We start from the raw sequence: 26,857 nt of genomic DNA on the forward strand, positions 1-26,857 counted from the left end.
TGGGAGGGACTCCTGCAGACCACACTCAGGGGGAAGAGAAAGTAGAAGGCACTCTTTATTGTCCTGGGGCCCCCCGGCCTAAGTCCTTGGACCCTGGGACTATGGCCCAGGACTTGCTGCCTGTCGAGCCCTCCCTGGATCTCTCCCATCACCTTCCTTTCTTTTATGTACCAAAGATGAGGGGCTCCAGCAGATCAGCCCTTGCCCATGAACTTGGGAGGCAATAGGAGCCTTGCCCAGTGGTCCTGTCCATTCTTTGCTTCTGAAGAGGCCTCCTCACTCTCTCCACCCAGAATGGAGGAAGGGTGCAGGGTATGTAACGAGTCCTGGGGGAGTGCCTTGGTGGTCTAGTGGTTAAGGACTCGGCGTTGTCACTTCTGTGGCTCGGGTTATATCGAAGGCCCAGGAACTTTGGCATGCTGTGGGTGAGATGCCCCAAAAAAGAGTCCTGGGGGTCCTCAGCTTCTCAGGCCTCTCCTCCATATCAGAAAATCCTGGGTGTAACCTGGGTCTTTTGCTGCCCTAGATCCTTCCCTGGGGAGTTCCACCTGGAGCCTCCTGGGCTTCACGGCCTTGCCTTAGTCCTGTCCAGTGGTTCCCGATCCCTTATTGGCCTGTCTTGTTGAGAGAGGTAGGGCCCAGTGTCTGCGGTCCTTGGTGAGGCTGGACCTCAGGATGCACTGCTGTTAAGTCTCTCCTCTCCTTCTGGCCAGAGATGTCACCTGGCAGACGAGAGGCCAGGCTGTAGAGGGCATTCCTAAGGGAGGCTGGGCTTTCACGCAGCTTGTTTCCCGGAAATCTCCTGGGATCACTGGCTGCCCGTTTCCCCAGGGAGTGTTTGGAAAGGCTCTCCAGAGCCCAGAGGGGTAATGAGGTCAAGGGGTGCCCTGAGGAGGTCAAGGGAGGCCATACCCGGGGACACTCAAGAGTGCCTCAGCCTTGTTCACAGGCAGTGCTAGACCTCTAGGCTAGGGGGCGGGGTTGGGAGCCTCCTGCGGACAGACATCCTACTTGCTTCAAAATCCCTGCTGGCTGGTCTCCTGGGTGCTCTTCATACCCTGGTCTGACCCCATCATGGGTTTTTGGCTGCTGGGTCCCAGCTGCCTCTCTGCTTGTCTAGCGCTTCCACTCGACTAGATGCTCACGGCGGCAGGGACGTTCCCTGCTGTCTTCCTGGAGCCTGGCGCACAGCGGGGGCTGGTAACACACTGTGCATGTATCAAATGAAGCAAAAGTAACGCTGCCTTTTGCTGTCCTGTGTAAGGTCTCCTGGGAGCAGGGGGTGGGGAGGCAATGGACGCTATTTGGCCACCATGATCCGCATCTGGATTCAGCTTTTCCAGGTCACTTTTTTTGCTTTTTATTTAGAGCTGTACGTGCAGCATATGGAAGTTCCCAGGCTAGAGGTCAAATTGGAGCTGCAGCTGCCAGCCTACACCACAGCCACAGCAATGCAAGATCTCAGCCATGTCTGGAACCTACACCACAGCTCAGGACAACACCAGATCCTTAACCCACTAAGCGAGGCCAGGATACTGGTCAGGTTTGTTATCACCAAGTCAACACAGGAACTCTGAGCTTTTCCAGGTCACTTTTGAGGGAGGGGCCCTGGGACAACATCTTGCTCCACACATATCTGTCTCCCATTCTGCCTCTGCATCTCCTTTCTCGTACTTTCTTGGACACACCTGTCTCCTTGCTCTGTGCTGGGAAGTGAGTGGGTTGCAAAGAAGGAGCTGGGCCAGGATGTCCAGAGGGCACATGGGGTGGGCTGGGGATGCTGGGAGGGGCTCCTGAGGCCACTGGGGGGTCCTCATGCAGAGATGGGAATCTTCTGAGGTCTGGGGAGCCCATCGGTTTCGGGGGCTCCCCCTTCCTTGAAGCCAAGGCCTCTGCTGAGCAGCCAGAGCTGGGAGCACCTGTGAAGAAGCAGGGGGCCCAGTGGGAGGACCAGTGCCAGCCACGCCAGGCCCATGAGGATCCAGATGGCCGCCAAGGTCCTGTACACCGAGATGTAATGCTTGCTGGGGTCTGTGCCTGGCAGGGAAGGGGGGTGTGATGAATGTTGGAGGGCTGAGGGCACAGCCGCCCCTGCATTCTGTGGGAGCTCCCACCAGCCTCCCCATAGCAAGGATCAGCACTGGAGGTCCCTGGGGGGGAAGGGCCATGGGTCCCAGACCAGCAGCTTCCCAGGATGCTGTGAGACATCACAGCCGTCTCACAACGTATTTGTCTCCCTGAATAAGCAGGGGCTCTCTGGTCCTCAACAGTTACCCCTGCTGACATCCCCCCCAGCCCCTGAATCCCAGTGGCCCCCACCCCAAGGTCTGTGGCCACATCCTTCTCACTCACCGACGACATAGTCTCCGAAGCCGATGGTGCTGAGAGTGATGAAGGCAAAGTAGAAGCCCTCGCCGAAGCTCCAGCCCTCCACGTGGCTGAAGACCATGGGCGGGAAGATGAGAATAAGCATCGTCCCCAGGGCCAGGAACAGGGCCAGGCCCAGGGTCTGCAGTAGCTGGAAAGGGAGGAGTCTCTGAGGCCACTTGGGAGTGTAAGGCAGAGGGGCTGGGCAGCTGAGGAAGTGGGCTGGGCCAGATCCCGCCCTGCCCGCCCTGCCCTGGCGGGGGGGGTGGGTGTCACATCTGTGTGTGTGACCTTGCCCGGGCCGAGGAAGCTGTGGTCAGAGGGACTGTGTTGGTGAGTCAAGTTGGAATTTGGAGGCTCCTTCTGGCTTGGGGTCCACACGGACAGTCCCCCTCCCCCCAGGGACTCTGACTGTCATTGAACAGGCTCCGATTGCTCTGCACCTGTGCCCTCCTACTGTGCCCGGTTTCACAAGGGGCCAGATGACAGGTGGGCACTGGAGTTTGCTTTTGACCTCAGGAAGGGCTGCTGGAGCTCTGTGGTGACCACAGAGGTGTAGATCCCCCTTCGAGGAAGCCCCTGACAAGCTGCCTCCAGCTGTCAGCTCCCTTGGGGTGTATTTCAGAGAGGGAACTGCCTGGCCCGAGGGCAAACCTTCCCAGCAGCTGACTGGGGTAGAGGCAGAGTCCAGGGGCGGGCCAGGTCTTTGTCCAGCCGGCACCACAGTCCAGCTTCTCCCTCTGTCCGGTCCTTTTCTTACACGGGTCAACCCCTCACAGCCACCTGGTCAGACTCTGTCTCAGCATCAACTTCTGAGGGGGGCTGTGGGGAGGGAGGGGCCCTACCTGGGAGCGTCTGGGCTGGTCCTCCCACCTCTCCAGGGCGGTCAGGTGGGCACGTAGCCCTGTGCCTAGGTGGTTGAGGAAGACCACGTTGAGCGGGATGCCCACCAGGGCATAGAAGACACAGAAGACCTGGCCTGCCTCTGTGCTGGGCGCCAGGTTCCCGTATCCTGCAGAGGGAGGAGGGTGGGCAAACACGGGGAAGGGAGGGGTTAGAACTGCCTCCCTGACAGACTCCAGCAGAGGTTGATTTTTCCATCAGGAGGAGGAGGAGAGGAGCGGAGGGGAAGCGCCTCTGTTTCCAGACACTCTCTCTTTTTTTTCTTCCTTTTTCTTTTTAGGGCCACACCTGCAGCATGTGGAGGCTTCCAGGCTGGGGGTCTAATCGGAGCTGTAGACACCGGCCTATGCCACAGCCACAGCCATGCCAGGTTTGAGCTGCGTCTGCGACCTACACCACAGCTCAAGGCAATGCCGGATCCTTAACCCAATGAGTGAGGCCAGTCCTCATGGATACCAGTCAGATTTGTTTCCGCTGAGCCACGATGGGAACTCCATCCAGAACACTCTTCACGACCTTTTCTAGGATGCTCGCTATATGTAAGAATCCTGCTTCGAAGGCTCATCTCCCAAAAATTGCCTCCTGGAAGCCCTCCTGATTGCCGCCCTCTTCCTCCTGAGCAGGTGTGATTCCCCACAGTGCCCCGTGTCATTCCTATCTAGTTATCTACTTCACCTTGTGCTCTCGTTTCGAGTGTGCTCATCTCATCCCTCTTTACTAGGTTGGAAGCTCCCTGAGAGTCAAGCTTGGGTCTGGTCGGAGTTCATACTCCCCCGCCCCCACACCATCTGCTTTGAATGTCACCTGAGCTCAAGAATGGCATATGGAATTAGACTTGATTGGAAGGAGGGGAAGAGTGGGGTTAGCCGGGGTGGGTCTGGAGGTGGTATGGGGGTACAGCAGATGTGGTTGGTGCCCAGAACACCCAGGACAGCCCTGCGGCTTGGTGGACAGTTCCTGTCACACAGATGACTTCCCTCCCCAGTCCCTGTGTCTCTCCACCTGAGAGATTCTTCTGGCCCCAGGAGTGCACTTGGTCTGTTGCCGGGTCCAAGATACTGGAGAATTACCACATCCGGGATCAGCCCTCAACTAGTGGGGGCAGGAGTTGGTAGATAAATACACCTGCTTCCTTACCCCTGACAGGGCTCTCCTTAGCTGCTGCTTCTTCTTCTTCTTCTTCTTCTTCTTTTTTTTTTTTCTTGCTTTTTAGGGCCACACCCATGGCATATGGAGGTTCCCAGGCTAGAGGTCCAATCAGAGCTACAGCTGCTGGCCTACACCACAGCCATAGCAACACGGGACTGAGCCGCATCCGCAACCTACACTACAACTTGCAGCAACACTGGATCCTTAACCCACTGAGTGAGGCTCATGGTTCCTAGTCGGATTTGTTTCTGCTGCGCCACAATGGGAACTTCTCTCCTTAACTTCTTAGAGGGTCCTCAACACTGGTGAACCCAGTCACCCCAACCAGTCCCCCTGCTCATTACTGCAAACTTTATTGCCTTTTCTCTTTTTACTTCTCGTGCTTCCTGGAATCGCCTCCTAGATAAACCACATCCTTGTCTCAGCATCTGCTTTGGTGACCATAAGGAAGCCATAGGGTGTCAGCAGGTGCATTGGGCCTCCCTTCTCCACCCTGACCCTTTACCTATGGTGGTGACGACCGTGCCTGCAAAGAAGAAACTGCTGCCGAAGTCCCAGTTGCTGGGGTTGGTGGAGTTGCCTTTGGGGTTCACGCCCTTCACCCAGGCTTCCATGATGACCTGTGGCATGGGGTGGGAGGAAGAGGGAGCTTGGCTGGTGGCCAAGCTCTCTGCCCAGTGCTTTCCTGTCTCACCTCATGATATTCTTACAAAGTCACATTCCCATTTCACAGAAGAGGAAACTCAGGCTCAGAGTGGCTGACCTGCCCAAGGGCACTGGATTCCAAATCCACTGCCTGCTCCACTGGCCAGGGTTGACTGAGGTGCATGTGGGCTCGAAGTGTGGCTGATGGATGGGAAATGGGCCTAAAGAGGGAGAGGGTGCTTGTGGACTGGTCCGGGGGGGAGATGCTGCCTACAGCCAAGAGGGCGAGACCACATGGGTGGGCAGGACGATGGGTAGATTTCAGGCTGGATGTTCCTGGAAGGGTTTACTTGGGAACAATGGGGTTTGGGGACCACAGAAAAACCACGGGGCTGCTCTCCCATGGTGCTGATGGTGGGGGACAGAACCCTGTGTTCTCTGAGCTTCAGGTGAGCTGTCAGTCTTGCTCTTTGCTGCCCCCTAGTGAGTCCCACCCCAGATCTACCAGAGAAATTCCATCAGAGGCCAGGGCAAAGGTCCCGGGTGTGTGTATGTGTGTGTGTGTGTGTGTGTGTGTGTGTGTGTTGTATATGCGTGGTGTGTTGCACACGCGTGGTGTATGCATGGGTGCTGTATGTGGCATGTGTGTGCTTCTGCTGAATGTGTGTTTACAGAACCCGAAACACCTCAGGCTCAAGCCTAAGCCCCTCTTTCCCCTGGCACAGCTTAGAGGTGGGCAGGACTCCCTCCCTCATCTGTTCCCCACCCTCCTCCCGTGTCGCTGTGACCTGTCCCAGGGCAGCAGTGCAGCCTTGCCACCTGGTAGAGCCCCAAAGGCAGGAAAGGGAAGCAGTGGAGGAGGGGAAGCTCCAGCCCCAGGTCCTGTGGGAAATGTTTCCCCACTGGTTGGGTGAACAAGCCCTGCGGGGGACGGGGGGTAGGTGGGGGGGTGGGGCAGGGGGGTAAAGGTGGAGTGGGGGTGGCCCCAGACATCTGGATGTCTTGACACAGGCTGTCTGCTTTTCCTCACTTTGGCAGAACTGGCCTCTTGACCTGCGAACTCTGGTTTCCCTCTCATTCCCACACAGCCAGAGAGGCCAGGACCGAACGTTCCAGAACACGCCCGCTCCCCAGAGACCCTCGCCTATGGGAGCAGTGTTCATTCTAGAACCAGCTGTCCCCCACGCCAGTCTGAGGCTCTCCATCCACTGAGGGGGGCCTGTGCCGTGGGCGAGGGCGCCCAAGGCGGACCTTCCGTTCTTCTCTAGGAATCCGCAGGTCCGCCGCGAGTCCCGGGACCCTGGGCAAGGCCCTGTTTCCTTGCAGAGTCAGTCTTCGGTACGGTGTTTCGGTACCGTCTATAGGTCTTTTTCTTCTTGTGATTTGAACAGTACAGTAAGCGCTCCATATCCGCAGGGTCTACACCCGCGGGTTCACATTCGCGGAGGCGGAGGGCTGCGCTAAGAAGCCTGCGCATGCTCGGAGGCTCTGGGCCCCAATCCCACACGGATACGGAGGGAAGGGTGGAATCTGTGTTCTCTGGGAATCTCATCCCGGCGTTCTTCTGCCTCTCAGCTAGACGTCCTTTGGCAAGTGAGGGTCTCTCCCTAGGAGGCTCAGGACCCCTGGGGAGGCCCGTGGGTGTTCATCAGTGTTACCGCCCAGGGTCAAGCCTGAGGCCACTGATTAGATCCCAGCTACAAACCATCCCCCTACCCTCTGGCTCCTGGGTTTTGCCTGTACCCCGGGGCTGAGGGAGAATGTGGTTCCAGGGCCTCCAGGGCCTCCAGGGCCTCCAGGAACTCCACCCCCGCCTTGAGAGTCTCCTGAACCTTCTCAGCCTTGATAAGGGTGCTACAGTCCCAGCGTGGTGCTGCTGGGGGGCAAGGAAGTGAAGCCTGAGTCCGGAAGCCTCCTTTCTTGGGAGAAAGGGCCTGGACAGTCTCTCACAGCTCCGGAAAGTTCTCTGACCAGCCAGCCCACCGGTCATCCCCTAGGCCAGATGTTCTCCATCTTGAGGGAGCATCACGTCCTCTGGAGGGCGTGTTCACACAAGGCTGTTGGCTCCGCCCCCGGAGTTGCTGATTCAGTTGGGGCTGAGGGGGTTGGCCTTTCTAACTGGCTCCCCGGTAGTGCCGCCGCTGCTGGTCCGGGGATCATACTTTGAGAACTGCTGCTCTAGGCTTTATCCTTCCCCCTGCACTGATGCTAATTTGTGTGGTGCTGAGCAGATGGCTTGGGTGTTGAGTTCTGCCTCTACCACTAACTGTGCAACTTTGGCCAACATGCTTGACCTCTCTGTTGCCCCAGTTCTCACCTACCAACTGGAGATAGTGGTAGCGGTAGTAGGAATGAGGAGATCCATGTAAAACATTCGGACCCAGACGATGGTCAGAACTGGTCTGACCCCATCATGCTGCTTGAGGCACCTTGTAAATACCCAATAAATGCCAATCATCATTGTGATGATTCTGCACCTGGCTCATTCCTTTATGGCACATTTTGTCACCCATTCGACCTCCTGGTCTTGAATGCCTTCAACTCCACCCTCCCCCCGCCCCCCCGCCTTGCAACACCCTGGTTTTGCCTGATTCCTGGGAGGGACGGTGCTGGGGTCCCAGAGTTTGTGCAGGGCAGCAGAAGGGGCCCAAGCAGGGCTGAGCTGCTTCGCCATCAGGGAGAGCCGCCCCCTCTCACGGGCACAGTATCAGCGGCAGTCAGCCACCCTGATCACTGCTCACCAAGCCCAGCTCTGCTGCCGGCATGGCAGCTGCTCTTGACCTTTATCCGTGTCTCCCACCCATAGCCCTCAAGTGTGGTCAGCAGCCCGGGAGTTGGGAAGGGGAAGTGCGTGAGTGTGGGGGGAGGAACTGTGTGCAGTGTTGATAACACTGATATACACGGTTCATGTTTATGAAGCAAGGGGCCGCTTGGCGTCAAAGCGCTTTTACTCAGCTGTCAAATGTCTGCAGCACATATAAGACGATTCTCCTCACCTAGAAGAGGACCAACCAAATAGGTTAAGTGACTTGCCCAATGTCACACCATGATCCAGTCATAGACCTGGGGCCAGAATCCAGCACTAGGTCTCATCTAGCTCTTTCTTCCCACCACACTCACTTCCAAATAGGGCCTCAGCCCCAGGGTGACGGCTCTGGACGAGCTCTGAGACCCCCGTTCTGCCCACCATCCACCACCATCTCCCCTTCACCTGCACAAACTGCTCCAGGGCCTGCTGGTCCAGGCAGGTGTAGTTCTCCAGGAAACGCAGCTTCTCAAACTGAAACTGGTCCCTGGACTGAGCCTCCGCCTGCTTCTCCAGCAGCTGGAAGATGGTGGCTCCGAGCAGCAGGTAGCAGACGTAGGCCAGCAGCAGGGGCAGCACCCGGCCACCCCAGCAGGGGCAGAGCCCAGCGTGGGGCATGGTGTGCCCAGGACTCTGCCAGGGCCCTGGGGCTGGCTGTGGGAGGAGAGGCGGGAAGCGCCCAGCCTTCTGCTTGCCTCGCCCTCCTCAGCACAGGTGTCTGGAGGCCAGGGAGTCTGTTTGAACAGTGCGGCTCAGCTTGGCTGCACTAAGTGCCGTGAGTGCAAACAGGCCTGTCACCCCCCGCCCAGCCTTTTTTTTTTTTTTTTTTTTTCCACGGAGAGCAGCAATTCTGGGGCAGGGACCCCTCAAAGAGACCTGCTGAGGCTGTTCGTGTCTCACCTTCTGCCTCCAAGTTGGATGGGCTTTTCGGGGCCACATCAGACCCACTTCACTCTGCATGGGCCAGAGTGGGTCCCCTGGGCAGCCCCCAGCCCCTTACCCATGACGGCTTCAAGCCCCAAGCGCAGGAACTGGGAAGAAATCAGAATGGGTGTGAATACACCTTGTAGTCAGTTGCCATGGCTACCAAGCGGCCCGAATAATGGACCCACCTATCGGGGGAACCGGGGGAACCGGAGGATGAGGGAACTGGGTGACAAATCAGGGCAAAGCAAATAGACAAATGATAATCTGGGTCAGGAACAGCATCAGGGGTGGAGCTCCTAATAAATCGGCTGCGTTTGCTTCAGAGCTTTTGCTGATAATTTTCCTTGTTTGAAGTCCTTTAGCAGGAGGATGTGTTGATGAGATGTATGTGTGAATAAAAAGAAGCTAAAAGGACCCCCTGGCCCTGGCTGGGTGCCAATGAGGGTGTTTTCTTCTCTTTCTCTTCTTTGCTGGTGCTTGCGAGTATTTGTAACAGCTTTTTTTGGGATATAATTCACATACTACTTTTCACAAGTAGACAGTTGAATGATTTTTATTTTTAAGTATATTCAGTCTTGCAACCATCCCCACAATCAATTTCAGAACATTTTCATTATCTCAAAGAGAAACCCCACACCCTCTAACTATCACCCCCATTCAACAAGCCTGCCCCCTCTGCTTCTGGCAACTTTTAATTTGCTGTCTCTGGATTTCCCTGAACTGGACATTTCATGTGAATGTAGTCATACAGTATGTGGCTTTTTGTGTCCAGCTTCTTCAATTAGCATACATTTTTTCTTTTTTCTTTTTTTCTTTTTACTGCTGCCTGTGTGGCATATGGAAATTCCCAGGCTAGGGGTCAAACTGGAACTGCAGCCGCCAGCCTGCACCACAGCCACAGCAATGCCAGATCCCAGGCGCATCTGTGACCTGCATCACAGCTCATGGCAATGCTGGATCCTTAACCCACTGAGCCAGGCCAGGGACCAAACCCACATCCTCATGTATACGAGTCAGGTTCTTAACCTGCTGAGCCATAATGGGAACTCCCAGCATACTGTTTTTTAAGGTTCATCCATATAAGTATCAGCCCTTCATTCTTTATGGCTGAATAATAGTTCCTTGCATGGAAACACTAACATTTCATTTATCCATTTATCGGTTGATAGACATTTGGGTTCTTTTGACTTTCTGGCCATTGTGAAAAATCCTGCTATGCATATTCATGTACAAGTTTTTTTTTGTGGGCTGTTTGTTTTCATTTCTCTCGTGTATGCACTTAGACGTGGAGTTGCTGAGTCACGTGGTCAGTCTATGCTGAACTTTTTTGAGGAACCGCTAGACTGTTTTCCAAAAGTGGCCGCACCATCTTACAGTCCCACGAGCAGTGTGTCAGGGTTGTGAGTTCTCTGCTCGCATGTTCTGGTGTTTTCTCTAATGAGCTGCGAATTGCTGGCCTCAGATCCTTTTTCTCCTCCCTAGCTAACGGAACCCTGCACTTGTGCTCTGCAGCCCTGGGCAACGGAGCTTGACTGGCCTCACGCATCATGATAATCCCGCTCCCCACTGTCTTGAGAGCAGCCCTGATGGGGGGGATTTGTGTATGAGCAGCAGAGTAAGTGCAGACACATAGAGACAAGCAGGCTCAAACGGGGCTCTGTAGTGCTGGCCTTTTCCTGGTTCCTGGGGAGCCCTGGTGAGGCAGTTGTGCCCCAGGAAGTGGGGAGCTGGGCTTTTGTATTCCCAGCCCAGTCACTGCACGCAGGAGGCAGTGGGCATCTCTGGCTCTGCACACAGGAGGCAAAACGGCTCCAGGAGCCTGTGGACCGTTCCCAAAGGAGCCCCCGGTGCAGCCAGGCCATGGAAAGCACACTCACGAAGAAGCAGAAGAGAGGGGCCCAGAAATGGGGAGGGAATCAGCCTGACTGCCCTTTGCCCTCTCTTTCTGAGCTCCATGGAGCTGGGGTGGCTGTGACCCGGTTCTGGCCAGTGGGTCTGGGCAGAGGTGGCTGGGGATTTGTGGGCAAAGATGTTCTGTCCAGGCAGGGTGCTGGCCGTCATCTCGTCGCCGCAGACTCACTCATTCCTGGCTCTAAGCTGGGGTTGTATTTACACCTGTCAGGCCGTGTGATAATCAAATCCCATTTTATTGCCCTGGGGAAGCTCAATATGTGAAGGGTTCTCTCTCTACCGTTTAGAAAGCATGTCCGCTGCTGTCTGCGGGACTCAGGCAGGTCCTAGCAACCTCTCTATCCTGAGTTGTTCTCAGGTGGAAGGAAAGAAAGGGGGGGAGGTGGGGAAGGCAGTGTCGGGGGGCATCCGTGATGGGCTGGGGGAGGGGGCCGGGGCAGCCAGCTCCTGAGCAGGGAGGGTGCCGGGTTCACTGGGGGCCAAGCGATCTGCTTTTTGCAGACCAGGTATGAAGACCCTCCTGTGGGCTTGCCTCCTCCTGCCTCTCCCCGACTGGGGCCACTCCCCCTCAGCTCTCTTTCCTCCTCTCACACCCGAAGACCGGCGGGGCGTCACCTGGCTGGAGTTTAGGACAGTCTTTCCCAGGAGCTATTCTGGTTTTTAACAGGGGCCTCCTGACACCCTCAGGGCCTCAGAGTCAAAGAATGGTACCCTGGTGGTGGACTGGGTGGACGGTCACCTGAAGCACTCAGAAGCCCCCCTGCACCCCCTTCTTCCCTCACTAGTAATGCTGGTTGAGAGCCTTCTGTGTGCAGGCACCTGCTTTAGATCAGGTTTGGGAGGGAAACTGCTGGGCTGCAGATGCCCGTCAGATGCTCCCCTGCTCATCAGATGCTCCATCTCCCTGCCCGACACTTCCCCACGTGGGTCCCGCTCCGCCCAGAGCGATGGACGGACGCGGGGCATGATTTATAATCCCTTTCAGGGAATTATTGCTGCTAATGGGCAGAGCCAATGTGTGCTTCCCAAGGCGGGGGGAGGAGGGCAAAATCAATTAATGGAGAGTCTAACCTGGCCAGGCCTGATGGCAGAGTGTGGCCTGACATCCGGCAGTGATAAGGGACCCTCTGAGGCTGAACTAATAAGGAGATTGGACAAAAAAGAAGAAAAACAACCCCCCCCCCGATCAATGTCATGTACGATGCGCAGAGCCTGCAGAGCAAACAGAGCAGCTGGACATGGGCCTCTTTCCATCCGAGTGATCCTGGAGGTGGGGGAAGCACCGGCCGCCCACCGCCATCCAACATCGGTATTCACTACGGAGCCGCTCGATAGCACGTGGCCACACACATGAAAAGGGGCACGTTCTGAACTGGAAGTAAGGGGAGAAGACAGGCCCACTGGCCCCAGGTATGTCCCCTGCAGGGGACGGGGAGGTGGAGAGCAGGAGCTGTGTGTTCAGATGCTGCTCTGAGCCCCCGGGGACCAGGGCCGCATGCTCGTTGTGGCTGTCACTGCCCCACAGCGAAAGGTGTAGGACGGCCTCCTGGGTGGGGGAGGGGGTGCGGGTGTATGTGTATGTGTGTGCGTGTGTGTGGGGGCGCTTTTTCTGCCCTCCTGACCAGACATTCAGATTCAGGGGACATCCAGCCTGACTATGTGACCAGCAGAGGGAGGGAAAGCTGAGGGCTGGTTAAAGGACAGGCCCAGGACAGTCACACACACATCCCACTGACTAATCCAAGTCACAGAGCCAAGTCCAAATTTAAGGAGTTGCAAAGTGTACTTTGTCCCTGTGAGGCTGTGGCAGAGCTTTGGCAAATAATTATTACGGGGGAGGAGGGTGAAGAATTAAGGGTAATTATTCAACCCACCACAGTTTATCTGCTTTCTAAAAATCCCCCTTTTTCAAGATCCAAGAAGGCCACATTCTAAACCTCCCTCCTCTTAACACTTCCTGTCCAGGGAATGGTGGAGCCAGTTCTGTTCTAGCAGGGCCCGGGCTGGAGTCACCAGCCAGGCTGCTCTCCAGAAGGCATTTTTGGAAAGCTCCACGCATTTCGGCCTGGAGTGAATGCAGGTGCTCTGACCTGCCGTGGCTCCGCTGAGCCCAGGTGGCTGGCTGGCGAGTCTTCTCAGAACATTTCATCCATTTCCCGCACGTGCAGGGGCCGGAGAGCTCCGGGGAGGATGCATGTGTGGAGCAAGTGTCCACGTCAAGGGCCGGCTTCCACTGGGCGGGGACTCTGGAGCCGTCTCTGCCTCCCTCTCCTGCATCTCCTCTCCGGCCTTAGTGATGGCTGCAGGGGCTGAGTCCACACACGGCGTGGGACTGCACCACACAACCCTGTCAGTAAGGCCTTTGCATCCAGGAGATAATGTCTCTGCAGGAGAGCTACAGGCCGTGGACTCTGGCCAGTGCCAGAGGGGAGGCACTAAGGTGTGCAGGTACCCTGAGGCTACCTCGGAGGCACTCTGGCCAACTCCACAGGGCTCCTCAGGGGGAGAGGGAGAGAGAGAGAGGGAGAGGGAGTGAATGTGTGTGTGTCTACGTATGTGTGTGCCCTGTGGACTCCTGGGGAGGCTTCTAGAATCAGGCCTCCCCCTGGTCCTGTGGACTTTACTGAGGCCTCACCACGTGCCACAGACCTGTGAGGGCCAGAATGCCCAGGGGAGCCTGAGAAGGAGAGCTGGTTCTGACTTTGCCCCTCATGAACTGATGGGTGATGAGCTGGACAGACAGGTCCCTGTTGTCACAGAGTTTTAGTCTTGGTGATGGGGGAAGTTGCAGGCCATTAAAAAAATAAGCAAATAAAGAAAGATATGTCAGCAATTCCTGCTGTGGCTCAGTGGTAAGGAACATGACTAGTATCCATGAAGATGCAAGTTCAATCCCTGGTCTTGCTCAGTGGGTTAAGGATCTGGTGTTACCGTCAGCTGCAGTGTAGGTTGCAGGTGCAGCTCAGACCTGGCGATGCTGTGGCTGTGGTGTAAGCCGGCAGCTGTGCTCCAATTTGACCCCTAGCCTGGGAACTTCTATATGCTTCCGGTGCCGGTTGGGCCCTAAAAAGAGGGGGGAAAAATCAGTGATGAGGAAAATACAACAGAATGATGAGCTAGAAAGTGACCAGAGGGTCACTTGGGTACATATGCCACTAACTGGCTGTCTATTACCAACCAGGTCCACCCCTTAGCTTCACTTTCCTGTGAGATAACCCTGGGTGTGGGTTAAAGGAGCAGTTTGAGCCTGTGTAGCTTTGAAACGTAACAGTCCAGCTTCTCCAGTGGGACCCTTTTCCCCAGACCTGAGAAGGGGGTGGTGGGGGAGCCAGTTCTGCCGTGTCCTCTCTCATACTCTCTCCAGGGTGATGAGGTCCTGTACTCATGGGACAGAGATAACAGGAGCAGCAGACAAGCACTTTTATTCAGGTGGCTTCATTTCCAGGGCTATTCCCTGCTCCCACCTTCCCCTCCCCTGCTGCAGCTGGCTGGGAACCTTGCTGCCAGCGCCCTGAGGCAGGTGGCAGTGCCTGGGGCCTCCTGGGGGCTCCCACCTTCCACTGCCTAGAATGCTGAGGCAGCTCTCTGAGTCAAGACCTGGGCAGCTACCTTCCCACTGTGGGACTGGGGAGAATTGGCCCGAATCTTGTAGAGCTCCAAGGTTGGGGTGAGGGTGAAGCCAAGGCACACACACGGCTCCACTCAGCGCCCTGCTGGGCCCCTGGAAGCTGTCCAGTGCTCTCTGGGTGCTGCCAGGACCTTAGACCCTGCAGTGGGGGTGGCTCCCTGAAAATAGAGCCGATTTAGGCACTGCCTATGGGTCATCTGGCCATGAGAGTTGGTGGAGGGTCTGGGCCGGGGGAAGGGGACTGGCCGTCAAGATGCCCTGCATTCCACCACCTTTGTCTTGGGCTCCAAGCTGCTGCCTGGCCTGCTCCAGCCATTCCTGGGTTCCAAACCAGGGGCTGGGGCAGGGGCTGGGCTGGCAAATAGCTAAAAAGACCCGTTATTATTTCCTCCTCGTCCTACCAGCATGAGTTTCCTGACACTCACTGTGATGGCGCTATTTCAAAATCTCAAAGGTTTAAGATCTGCTACATGAAACACCACAAGAGTGAGCTTGTCCCACCCCCAGCACCCTGGCACTGCCCGGCTGCCTGCAGCTCCGACACCCACAGCAAGGATGGCACGGAAACCCGGCCCCAGACCCCTTGGCAGCTTCCAGGACACCACCCTCAAAGGAACACATCCCCTCCACTGGAATCAAAGTCATGAGTTGCTCCCCGTAGCCCACAGATCACTTCGGAAGCCCGGGCGAGGCAGAGGAGGCGCCTTCATCTGTCCTCTGTCCTTGCTGCTGCAATGCTTGGCGGACGATCATTGGAACCTGAAAGGAGACAGGTGTTGTTGGTCAGGCTGTGTGTGGGGCAGGGACCTCTCCCTGTGGATGTCGGGCAGGGCATCTCTCAGGGTCTGACTCCTGGGAGCTGCATTTACTCCCCAAGAGCTGAAGGAAATGCCTCCTTTGCTGTTTTGCAAAAGTTTCAAGTCCCTGAGTCAGGACCTGCACTTATTCTCCAACCCCATGGTTTTCAGTGACACTCTGACTTAATTCTTTCAGAGAGTCTCTCCTTGCTTTTTGCCCCAGATACTCATGATATTCCACGATGGTTCCTCCTGACCATGAAGCCGCCTTCCTGGAGCCTCCCATGGCTGCACAGGGAGAAGGGTTCTCTGGACCGAGAAGCAGGACCCCTGAGTTCTAGCTAGGATGGTCCCCAACTCATGATGTGACTTTGGGCAAACCATGGTCGTTCTCTGGGCTTCACTTTCATCATCCAAATTACTGGTGCAAAGGAGGTACCTGGAAAAAGGGAGGTAGCTAGCATGGCTCCTGGCTTTTGCCCCGTGGACCAGCAGCACTGCATCCCCTGGGAGCTTGTTAAGAAATGCAGAATCTGGAGTTCCTGTTGTGGCTCAGTGGGTTAAGAACCCAATATAGTGCCCATGAGGATGTGGGCTCAATCTCTGGCCTTGCTCTCTGGGTTAAGGATCCTGTGAGCTGTGGTGTAGATCGCAGGCGTGGCTTGGATCTAGTGTTGCTGTGGCTTAGGGTGTGGGCTGGCCATTGTGACTCTGATTCTACCCCTAGTCTGGGAACTTCCATATGCCGCAGGTGCGGCCATAAAACAAACAAACAACCCCCCCCCAAACAAACAAACAAAAACAACCCACACGAAGCCCCAAACCAATACAAAACAAAGAAATTTAGAATCTAGAGCCCCACTTAGGCTTACTGGGGCAGAAAAGTGTAAGACGAACTGACATGGGGTTAATTTGTTTAACATTTGGCTGAAACTTTAAGCAAATTAGAATTTCTGAAGATTCTTGGGTAAAGAACAGTGTTTAAAAAAAATTGCAGCGGGCAGAGAGATGGAGGGGTGCAGGTGCAGCCACCTGGGACCTGGCTGCTGGGGCCTTTGGGCGTGGTCTGCCCGCTGTTCCTGAGGAAGAAGCCTAATTCTCTGTGACACGTTGAATGTGGGAGGTAACGGCGAGGAAGAGGGTGAAAACAGTTCAAGGCTAGGAGCCCTTGGTCTTTCAGACCTAGTTCTATGTGCCAGATCCTAGGCTGACCTCACTGTTGAATTAAATGGAGATGGTCCTGGAGTTCCCGCTGTGGTGTAGTGGGTTAAGGATCCGACTGCAGCAGCTTGGTTCGCAGCAGAGGTGCAGGTTCAATTCCCGGCCCGGCATAGTGGATTAAGAATCCGGCATTACTGCAGCTGTGGCATAGGTCAAAACTGAGGCTTGGATTTGGTGCCTGGCCCAGGGACATCCACATGCTGTAGCTGTGGCCATACCAAACCAAACCAAACCAAACCAAACCAAACCAAACCAAACCAAAGACCCAATAAACAAAAATGGTTAATTCCCTGGTGGCTCAGTAGGTTAAGGATCTGGCCTTGTCACTGCTGTGGCTCGGTTTTGGGCCCTGGCCCAGGAACTTCCACGTGCCTCTGTCAAGGCCAAAAAAGAAAAGAAAAAGAAAAAAAGAGAGAAAGAAATCACTCACTGATGAGCTAAACATTTGCCATCAGAAATCGTCTGAAATGGATTATTTGAAAAGTAGTGGTGGAGTTCCCATTGTGGCGCCACAGAAACGAATCTGACTAGTATCCATGAGGATGCGGATTTGATCCCAGGCGTTGCTCAGGGGCTTAAGGATCCAGTGTTGCCGTGAGCTGTGGTGTAGGTCGCAGATGCGGCTCAGATCTCGCATTGCTGTGGCTGTGGTGTAGGCTGGCAGCTGTAACTCCCATTTGACCCCTAGCCTGGGAACTTCCATATGCTGTAGGTATGGCCCTAAAAAGCAAAAAAAAAAAAAGGTACTGGTAACTCCTCAAAAAGTTAAAATTGAGCTACAATACAATCCAGTAATCCCACTTCTGGGTCTACACCTAAAATAATTCAAAATAGGATCTTTTTTTTTTTTTATTTTTTTTGTCTTTTCGCCTTTTCTAGGGCTGCTCCCTCGGCACATGGAGGGTCCCAGGCTAGGGGTCGAATCGGAGCTGTAGCCACCAGCCTACGCCAGAGCCACAGCAACGCGAGATCCGAGCTGCATCTGCAACCCACACCACAGCTCACGGCAATGCCAGATCCTTAACCCACTGAGTGAGGCCAGGGATCGAACCCGCAACCTCATGGTTCCTAGTCGGATTCATTAACCACTGTGCCACAACAGGAACTCCCAAAATAGGATCTTGAAGAGATAGTTGCACACCCATGTTCACTGCAACATGATTCATAAAAGCCAAGATGTAGAGGCAACCAAAATGTACATCAATGGATGAGTGGATAAAGGAAAAATACATATATAACGCATATAAGGACACATATGATGAACTATTCAGCCCTAAAAGAAATGGCGATGGTCCTTATTTCTAAGCCATTCCTAGCCCAGCCCGGAGCTGTGTCTTCTCACCCCGCCCCCAGTCATCACCAAAGGCAAGCGGGGGCGGAGGCAGTGACAGTCCTGGGTGGGAGCTGGCTCAGCCTCCGTGCTCCTCACCGCTCACCCTGGCCCAGGAGGCTTGTCCAAAGTGCATGGGAAGCATCAGACCCCCGACTTGGTCAGCAGCCACACACCTGGCGGCCCCAGCCCCTGCCCTCGCCAGTCCTCGGGATTGAGAGATGCAGGCAGTGGGTCTTGGCCCATCCCAGAGATTCTGATTTAATTCGTCCTGGGAGTGGCCTGGGTAGGAGGATTCCTAAGGGCCCTGGGGTTCCCCATATGCAGCAGAGCCGGGAGCCTTGGTCCAGAGGGACCTGAGACATATCACCTTCTCACGCCCTGGTGTGTCTGATGCTCTCCCTTCCTGTCCTCAGCGCATCGGACTCCGCGCCACAGTTCCTCATGGACACAGACCTCGACCCACAGCAGAAGGCGCCGTATCCAGTTCAGTTCTGATTTTATGAACCTTAGTTAAGTGATGGAGCTGTCAGGCTCTATCAGGATCTTGTGACTGTAGATTCGCGGAGTGGAGGCTACGGCTACAGCATTTAAAAAACAATCCCACTGATGAGGAGGGATAAATTAGGAGGGTTGGGATGAGCACTTACACTCTGCTGTATAGAAAACAGATGGTAGCAAGCACCTACTGCACAGCATAGGGAAATCCGCTTTGTACTCAGCAATAGCCTACATAAGAAAAGACTCTGAAAAGAATGGGTACATGGATATATATATATATAAACTGCTTCACTTTGCTGCACGCCTGAAACTAACACAATATTGTCAGTCAACTCAACTTCAATAAAATTAAAAAAAGAAAACAAACATAAATCGCCTTGAAATTCCCATCATGGCTCAGTGGTTAATGAATTCGACTAGGAACCATGAGGTTGCAGGTTCAATTCCTGGCCTTGCTCAGTGGGTTAAGGATCTGGTATTGCCATGAGCTGTGGTGTAGGTTGCAGATGCGGCTCGGATCCCGCGTTGCTGTGGCTCTGGTGTAGGCCAGTGGCTATAGCTCCGATTCGACCCCTAGCCTGGGAACCTCCATATGCCATGGGAGCGGCCCTAGAAAAGGCAAAAAGACAAAACGAACAAAAAAACAAAATGCCTCCCAAAACCCAGTCACCCCTCACTGCCTTGGACCAGTCCTTACCGCAGAGGCCAGCATTCCTGCTGACGGCTCCTGGGGCTTGGCAGTTTAAGAGGGATTTGATGGGCATTATCTCAGGAGAGGCTGACCACCCAGGCAAAGGCGGAATCTGAACTTGATAGATCTGATGGGGAGGCTGGAGGAGGTGACCTGCCTAAGGTCCCCAGGGTGGAGACGGCCCCTGTGTTTGGGTCTCTTCCTTCCCAGATCTGGGTTCTTCAGTTGTACTGGGAGGGATCCTGAAGGGAGCGGGGACTGGAGGTCTTAGAGCAGAGGTGGGGGTTGGGGGGCGTGGGGGGCTTTGGGGCACCAGGTAGAGCCTCCTCCCGGCACTAGCTAGAGAGGAGGGTGTTGTGGTCCCGGGGGTCACACCAAGGTTCCTGTCCGGAGGAAATACTTCCAACTCAGGGATCGAGGGAATTTTTTGTTTTTTGTTTTTTTTCCTAAAGGGCCCTCTAGAAAGGGGTTAATCTCATTTTCTCAGCTCTTAGATACCCTTGGCAGTTAGAAACAGCAGATTTGACACCGTGGATGACTAACACACCTTCTGGGGGAGATATACCTGTCCGTGTGTGCCCCTGGCAGGGATTTAAATGTTCCGCAGCTTTTCCATGAATCCTAAATCAAGTGGCTTCAACCTGGCCCTCGGTGAAGTCTAAGAGCTGGCAGGCGAGGCTCATGTTAAATTACGCTTTCGGGCTCCTGCTTGCAGGCTGACAGTCACAAATTCCCCTTAATGAGCACTTCCGAAGAAGCCCAGCCTGACAGCCACTGAATTGAGAGCGGGGCCCAGGGCAGGGGGGAGGGGGGCCCAGGGCAGAGGAGGGGCCAGGGCAGGGGGGAGGGAGTGTGTGCTTTGGCTGGGAAGGTGCCTGGCCCCAGCCTGTGTGTTTGCCTGACAGGGACGCCTGGAAAGTGGGCCGTGTATGTGTGTCAGGAGGGGCTGCACCTGCCAGCCCCTTGGCCTCCACCTGGCCAGAGAGGGAACCTTTGTCACCCTGTCTTCAGCTTCCTCTATGGCCCCATGGTCACTAAGAACCCAGGATTCTCCTTTTTCGCTTAAGAATAAAGACTGAGGGAGTTCCTGTTGTGGCTCAGTGGGTTAAGAACCAGACTAGTATCCACAAGGATTCAGGTTTGGTCCCTGGCCCTACTCAGTGGGTTAAGGATCCAGTGTTACCATGAGCTGTGATGTAGGTCGCAGATGCAGCTCTGATTAGCCTGGGAACTTCCATATGCCACAGGTGTGGCCCTAAAAAGCAGAAAAAAAAAAATCCCAAACACACAAAAAACAAACCAAACCCCCAAAACTAAAAAACCCCCCCAAACCCCCCAAAACACAACAAAACAAAAAGGATAAACATGGAAGCCTTGAACTCATGTTTGCTTTGATGAATTGCTTCCAGGCTGCTGTCTGTTTGGAGAAGAGAGATCCTGGGCTGAAGGGAGGGCAGAGGCCGAGAGACAAGTGCCCGGCAGCGGGTGGCTCTTCCACGCAGTGTGGCCCCGTGGAGAGGGCGCAGGAGGCCTGGGTTATCCTGGCTCTGCCTTTGGGGAGCCATCAACAGGGGGGTCATATACCCTTGGCTCTGGGTACCTGACAGCAGTGTCGAGAGCATCACATGGTATAATAGAAATGAAAACAAAATGCAGAAATGGTAACATGCCATACATGGCATAACAAGAGCGCCCCGCTTTCTGCCCCAGCTGGGCCTGGACTCAGCAGGAAGACGTCAACCGGACCTACACCCTGGGTTTCTGCCTCTTCTCCTCTGGAGGGTTGGATGGTAACATGTCTGTTATGTGTTCAAAAGCTGAGTAAACAGAACTTGAAAATATTGCTTATTTGTAGACTTCTTGACAGATGGGACAAATGGTGGTTGACATTTATGGGTTTGTTGGCTGGGGGGCTGTCTCCTGGCTCCCAAAGCCAGCACGCCCTCCACTTATGACCTGGGCATTCTCCCCTCTACTTCCGCAAAGAATTTTCTCCCCTGCCAATTTGGTCCTCTTTCCCACGTCATAGACCCCCTCCCCCCTCCCCCACCCCCACTGGACCATTCCTTTCAGTATATAAACAAGTAAACGAGTCTCCGTGACCCTCACGTGTCCGGTCCAGGTGGATGACAAGTCCAGGCCACCCTCGCCCTGGACCTTCCCGGGAGCATCCCATGGAATAATAGAAATGAACCGCGCTGCCCAGCCCCGCACCTCCCACACCACACACAACGGCCACATGAGCTTGGAAAATACCAATCAGACCTCATCATGCGATGGTTTAAGTGCTCCACAGGGTTCCCAGCACACTCAGAACGGAAGCCCTGCCCCCGAGCTTGGCTCCCCGGCCATGCTGGCCTTCTCCCCACCCTGCAACAAAGCCAAGCTTCTCTTCCCCTGCCGCCCCCCACCCCCTACCCCGGGGCTGGTCACTTTCTGCTTCTCCCAGAGGGAGTGGAGGCTCATGGCCAGAACTGCGCAGGTGCGCCACTCTTACAAGTCAGTCATCAGGCTCAAGCTCTCCCCCTCCAGCCAGAAGCAGACGTCCCGGGGGTCTAGCTATTCCAGAGCACTCGCTGGTATCTCTGACCCTGTGTCTTAGTGGATGTGTTTACTGACTGCTTCTCTCGCTGCAGAATGTCCGGGGTTGAGTCAGCCTTGTTCACTGGTATGGCTCCAGTTTGGGTACACTGCCCGGCACATAGAAGATGCCTAATAAATACAGTGTCCATTCACTGTGCAGTATTATAGCATCACTCTGAGGCCGATACACACCATTAGAATGTTGTGGAGATAGTTGGGGCCTTGGAGAGGACTGAATCCAAATTCAATTTTTTTCTTTTTTCCTTTTTTTTTTAAGGGCTGATCCTATGGCTTATGGTAGTTCCCAGGCCAGGAGTCGAATTGGAGCTGCAGCTGCCAGCCTATACCACAGTCACAGCAACACCAGATCTGAGCCACATCTGTGACCTATACCACAGCTTGTGGCAACACCGGATCCTTAACCCAATGAGTGAGGCCAGGGATCAAACCTGCATCCTCACAGAGACAAAGTTAGGTCCTTAACCCGCTGATCCACATGGGAACTCATTTTTTTTTTTCTATTTTAGACAAGGCAACTGAGGACGAGAGAAGGCAAGTTATGTAGCCAAGATGTCACAGCAGGTTGGTGGCAGAGCCAGCCTGTCTCAGTCTCAGAAAATGCCTGACAATGGTGGTGGTGGCTGATCCTAGTGGCGAAGGGAGAACGGTAAGTGGGCAGGCATTGCAGTGAGGGAGAGGATGCTCTGACAAAGGCCATGCTTTACCCGGGGTGCTCTATCCCTGTGCAAACCTCCCACCGTCTAAACTGCAGGCAGTTGGTGGTGAAGCTGAGTGTGGGCCTCTCAGGGCAGGTGGCAGCCATCACAGGTCCGAGTCTGCCGTCTCACCCAGCTGGGGGCCTTGCTGACATGTGGAACCAGGGTTAAGCCTGATAAGGAGCCTTTGGATCATTGGGATGAGGCTGAGGCTTAAGGCAGGGCTGGGAACTTTCATTCAAAAAGATACACGCACCCATATGTTCACTGCAGCACCATTCACAATAGCCAAGACAGGAAAACAACCTAAATGTCCATCGACAGATGAATGGATTAAGAAGAGGTGGTACAGATACACAATGGAATACTACTCAGCCATAAAAAAGAGCAAAATAATGCCATTTGCAGCAACATGGATATAACTAGAGACTCTCATGCTAAGTGAAGTAAGTCAGAAAGAGAAAGCCAAATACCATATGATATCACTTATATGTGGAATCTAAAATGTGGCACAAATGAACCTACCCACAAAACAGAAACAGACTCACAGACATGGAGAACAGACTTGTGCTTGTTGCCAAGGGGGAGGGGGAGGGAGTGGGATGGACAGGGAGCTTGGGGATGCAAACTATTACATTTAGAATAGATAAGAACAGGGAACTGTATTCAGTCTCTTGGGATAGAACATGATGGGAGATAATGTGAGAAGAGTGTGTATATATACATATGACTGTTGCTGACAGTAGAAATTGATGGAACACTGTAAATCAACCATAACAAAAAATTTTAAAAATAAAATAAAATAAAAAAATCAGTTGATGGAAAAAAAAGTAAAGGCAGGGCTGGGTAAGGGGCCCAGCGGCTTGTCCCTGTGAGTCTCTGGGCAGAAGGAAGGCAGAAGAAAAGGCCCGTTCAGGGTGGTTGGGCAGGTGCAGAGAGGAAGAGGGGAGGCCACAGACGAAGGCCAGGAGGGGCCTTCTCTTTCTCTTCCTGGTTCTGCCGCACCACCTGTTTCTCCTGTAACTGCTACCATGTCCTCGGGCCTAAGCCTTCAGGTGCTGTTACACCTCATTGGCGAGAGCCTCGCTCCAACAGGAAAGTGAGATTTCGCCCGGGTTCTGCAACTTTCCAAACCATCCCTTGGCCCCTTCCTGTTTGGAGAGGGCTGAGCAGAGGGGAGCCGGCTCTGGGGACAGGCAGCAGAAAGAGCCAGTCTGGAATGGGGGCAAGGCCATCTGGGCCGCCACCCCTTTGCCTGACTGGAGGTTTCCCATGCTGCCTCCTGGCGCTTTCTCTGGGGGAATTTGGGGGCAGGCACACATGGGTGACTGCAAGGCCAGTCTTGTGGCTTTGGGGACATGCAGGAGGCTTCCTGCTGCTTCCTTCAGCTGCCTGCTGTTCTGGCATCTACCTCCCCCACCCCGACTCAGGAGTGCGGGCGCAGGGCGGGCGCCTGGGGACGCCCCCTTACCTGTCCTCTGCAGAATGCTCTGTCTGGCCCTGATGAAGGCCAGGATGTCGGAGTCCGTCTGGCTGTCCCCTGTGAGAGGGACGGACGACACCGGCCTCTCTGGGATGCTGGAAACAACCACAAGTCACCCTTTACTACGCCTTATGTTTGGCCCCAGCATGTACCTTGCCAAACCCCTTTGGGCATTTGGTGGTTGGATCTCACCTAAGGCCCTGCCGCCTCCTGGCCCCTCCCTCTCTGCAGCCCCCACAGCCATCCTTCTACACCCAGCCTGACCTGTGTCCCCTGGTCCTTTGCCTCAAAGCCTTAGGGGCTCCTCCCCCTTGGAATGAGATTCAAGCTTGTTCCTGGATGATTGGGACCCATTTGCTGCGTCCTGGCCACCCTGTTACTCTGATGGACACACCAAGTTCCTTCCGGCCTCAGGCCCTTGGCCAGCTGCCTCCTCGTCCTGGGCTGCTTGCCCATTAGATGTGGCTAAATGTGCTTCCTCTTGGCACCTTCTCCAACCCCTCATCCTACTGTCCTGTCCCCCGCCCCTAACTTACCCAAACCAAGCCTGTTCTACCTGTGCCTGTCTCCTTCCGCACCTAACTTAGATGTCACATCCTTTCAGATGTGTCCCCACAGTCTGCGCCCCACTGTGGCTAAGCTAGTTGCTCCTGAGACAGAGATAACTCTTCTCCCATCTCTTCTTAAAAACAGAACCATAATATTCAGCTGATTATGTTGCAGCGGCTGAAAAACTACATTTCCCAGCCTTCTTTGCAGCCATGTGTGACCAGGTGATCAGGTTCTGGCCAATGAGATTTGTCAGAAGTGAAATCCCCTTAAAAAGGGAGGGATGGCGAATTCCTGTTGTGGCTCAGCAGATTAAGAACCTGACCAGTATCCCTGAGGATGCGGGTTCGAGTGACCTGAACTGTAGCATAAGTCACACAGATGTGGCTCGGATCTAGCGTTGCTGTGGCTGTAGTGTAGGACAGCAGCTGTAGGTAGCTCCAATTCCACCCCTAGCCTGGGAACCTCCATATCCCACAGGTGCAGTCCTAAAAAGACAAAAAAAGGGGGGATGCATGTCCCCTTTGTCTTCCTCTTTCCCCACACAACTCCTATGCAAAAATCCCCCTAATGAAAATGCAAAGCAAGGTGCTTCCCTGGCTTGGCCATGTCCATCCTCACACCCATCACTCCACACAGCAGGCGTGGTGTCTGCTCTCTTGGAGGTAGCGAGGGTGTAAATCACAAAGGCTGTTTGGCATCACATGCAATTTTTGGCGTTCTAGCAACTCGGCCAGAAGAGCCAAAGCAGGGAGGCCAGGGGCTGCATTGGAGCTGTGCGTTCTCCCTGGGCTAGGAGGGACGGAGGGTGGAATGCGCCCTTGGACGGCCCCAGGGAGAAGAGCAGGGCCCGCAGGCATGCTGGTCAGAGGGCGCAGAGAGCCCGCGCTGGGAAGAGGCCTCATCAGTTTTGCTTGGCCTGGTGCCAAAGGCTCACAGGCCCGAGACCAGGCTTGTCAACTCCGCATCTGTCACTGTCTGGGGTGGGGATTCAGCGTGCGAGCCTGGTGGGCTATGGTGGGACCACCCTTGGGCTGTTTCCTGTTCCTTTAAAGGCCCCAGGGATGTCTATTTACAAGGATTCAGGAAGCAGCTCTCTCTGCTTGGGGCCCTGGCTCTGGGGGTGGGCATCCATAAGAGGTTCCCGGGAATTCCTGGGGTACCAGGCAGAGGCCTGCCCTGGGCTCTGTCTGCGAGGCCCCTGCACACGGGGTTCCTGGGTGTGGGATTTCCTCCCACTGCACCCACTGCCTCAGAGGGAGAAGAGCACAGACCTGTCTTCCGGGGGGTTGCTGGGGCCGCTCTGCTCCCCGCTGGGCAGGAGGGGGCCGGGCGAGGGCAGGATCTTCCTGGTGTACACATCACTGCAAAAGACAAATGGACAAGAGGAAAAGGTGTGGGAGGAGGTTTACAGAAGAGGAAATTCAGGGTTTATGCTTAGCAGCTGTATGGACTGTAGGTTTTGCCTCCGCCCAGATTCCTATGTTGAAGTCTAATCCCCAGTGGGATGGTGTTTGGAGATGGGGCCTTTGGAAGGTGATGCGTTATGATGAGGTCATGAGGGTGGGGCCCCCATAACAGGACTGATGTCTTTATAAGGAGAGGAAGAGAAATCAGCACTGTCCCTCGACCATGTGAGGACACAGCCAGGAGAGAGCCACCTGCAGACCAGACACTGAACCTGCTGGGCCTTGATCTGGAACTTCCTGGCCTCCAGAACCGTGAGAAATAGATTCCCGTTGTTTAAGCTGCTTAATCTATGCTTAGTTGATGGTGTTCCGCTGACTCTGATGGAATCCTCTGCTGTGGGTGATTGGGAGTCATTCCAGCTGCTGTAACAGAATGTCACAGATTGGGTGTCCTCCCACCTCCCTATTCTAGAGGCTGAAGTCTGAGACCAGGGTGTCGGCATGGGCAACACTGCCAAATGCTCCTTGTGTGCTCACATGGTAGAAAGAGAGGTAGCTCGCCCTCTGGCCTCTTCTGTATCACGGCACTAACCCCATTCACAGGGGCCGCACCCCCATGACCTAAAGGCCCACTTCCAAATACTCTCACCCTGGAGGGTAGATTTCAACCTACGAACTTCTGGAGGACACATTCAGTGTAATACCTTCTGCCCCTGATGCCCCACTGCCCCTTCCTCTGCTAGATTCATGTCCTGCTCATGTAGAATACATTCATTCCATGCCACCAGCTCCCAAGTGGTGCCAGCATCAACTCTGAAGTCTAAAGTCTAAAATCTCATCTACATCTCATCTAAATAAGATATGGGTGAGACCTGAGGTATGAGTCATCCTAAGGCAAAAATACCTTGCCAGCTGTGAACATGTAAAACCAGGCAAGTTATGTGTTTCCAAAATACATCAAAGGATAGACCTTTCCATTCCAAAAGGGAAAAGTAGGAAAGCAGGATGGAGTGACAGGTCCCAAGTAAGACCAGACCTAGCAGTGCAAAGTCCATGAGACCTTAAGCCTTGAGAAAACAATCCTCTTTGGCTCAATGCTTTGTCCTCGGACCCACGGGGCTGGAGGCCCTGCCGTCTGGACCTATGGGCCGGAGGCCCTGCCGTCTGGACCCATGGGCCGGAGGTCCTGCCATCTGGACCTATGGGCTGGAGGTCCTGCTATCTGGACCCACTGGGCTGGA

General features: G+C 54.6%; 3 protein-coding genes across 8 annotated transcripts in view; all 3 read right to left on the reverse strand.

Annotated features, from left to right (window-relative positions):
* MOCS1 (molybdenum cofactor synthesis 1) overlaps positions 1–26,857 on the reverse strand; it is a 918,787-nt gene that overhangs the window by 321,132 nt on the left and 570,798 nt on the right. The window lies entirely within an intron of this gene.
* On the reverse strand, positions 43–8,556 carry KCNK16 (potassium two pore domain channel subfamily K member 16). 2 transcript variants are annotated; one of them, XM_021098660.2, is made up of 5 exons: positions 8,276–8,556; positions 4,925–5,039; positions 3,213–3,379; positions 2,353–2,518; positions 43–2,037 (listed from the first exon to the last, which is right to left on the reverse strand). In XM_021098660.2, the coding sequence occupies exons 1-5, from the start codon at positions 8,486–8,488 to the stop codon at positions 1,814–1,816; spliced, it is 885 nt and encodes a 294-aa protein (XP_020954319.2). In that variant the 5' UTR covers positions 8,489–8,556; the 3' UTR covers positions 43–1,813. The 2 variants fall into 2 exon arrangements, with proteins under 2 accessions (XP_020954319.2, XP_084826532.1); XM_084970406.1 differs by lacking the exon at positions 8,276–8,556 and having other exon boundaries at positions 43–1,919; positions 4,925–7,575.
* The window catches only part of KIF6 (kinesin family member 6), a 357,515-nt gene continuing 344,770 nt past the window's right edge, over positions 14,113–26,857 (reverse strand). For 3 of the 5 annotated variants that reach the window (XM_084968006.1, XM_084968009.1, XM_003128378.7), the window contains 3 exons: positions 25,482–25,571; positions 23,647–23,753; positions 14,113–15,095 (listed from right to left, as the gene is read on the reverse strand). In XM_084968006.1, the coding sequence (XP_084824132.1) occupies positions 15,043–15,095; positions 23,647–23,753; positions 25,482–25,571 (250 nt within the window). In that variant the 3' untranslated portion in view covers positions 14,113–15,042. Of the gene's footprint in view, positions 15,096–22,728; positions 23,754–25,481; positions 25,572–26,857 lie in introns of those variants that run through there. The other 2 variants (XM_084968007.1, XM_084968005.1) reach the window with 1 other exon arrangement.

This window comes from Sus scrofa, chromosome 7 (genome assembly GCF_054392235.1).
Source record: "Sus scrofa isolate SSC_HxYL_T2T_F1_AM1 chromosome 7, Sscrofa_HxYL_maternal_Yorkshire_Landrace_v2.0, whole genome shotgun sequence".
NCBI classification, from domain to species: Eukaryota; Metazoa; Chordata; class Mammalia; order Artiodactyla; family Suidae; genus Sus; species Sus scrofa.

Bases quoted from the DNA above. Each gene is read 5' to 3' on its own strand.
- KCNK16 (XM_021098660.2), bottom strand. From the start codon at position 8,488: ATGCCCCACGCTGGGCTCTGCCCCTGCTGGGGTGGCCGGGTGCTGCCC. The intron at 5,040-8,275 runs GTGAAGGGGAGA...CCCATGCCACAG, and splicing joins CCCTGGAGCAGTTTGTGCAG to GTCATCATGGAAGCCTGGGT. The intron at 3,380-4,924 runs GTAAAGGGTCAG...CTCCCTCTGCAG, and splicing joins CACGGTCGTCACCACCATAG to GATACGGGAACCTGGCGCCC.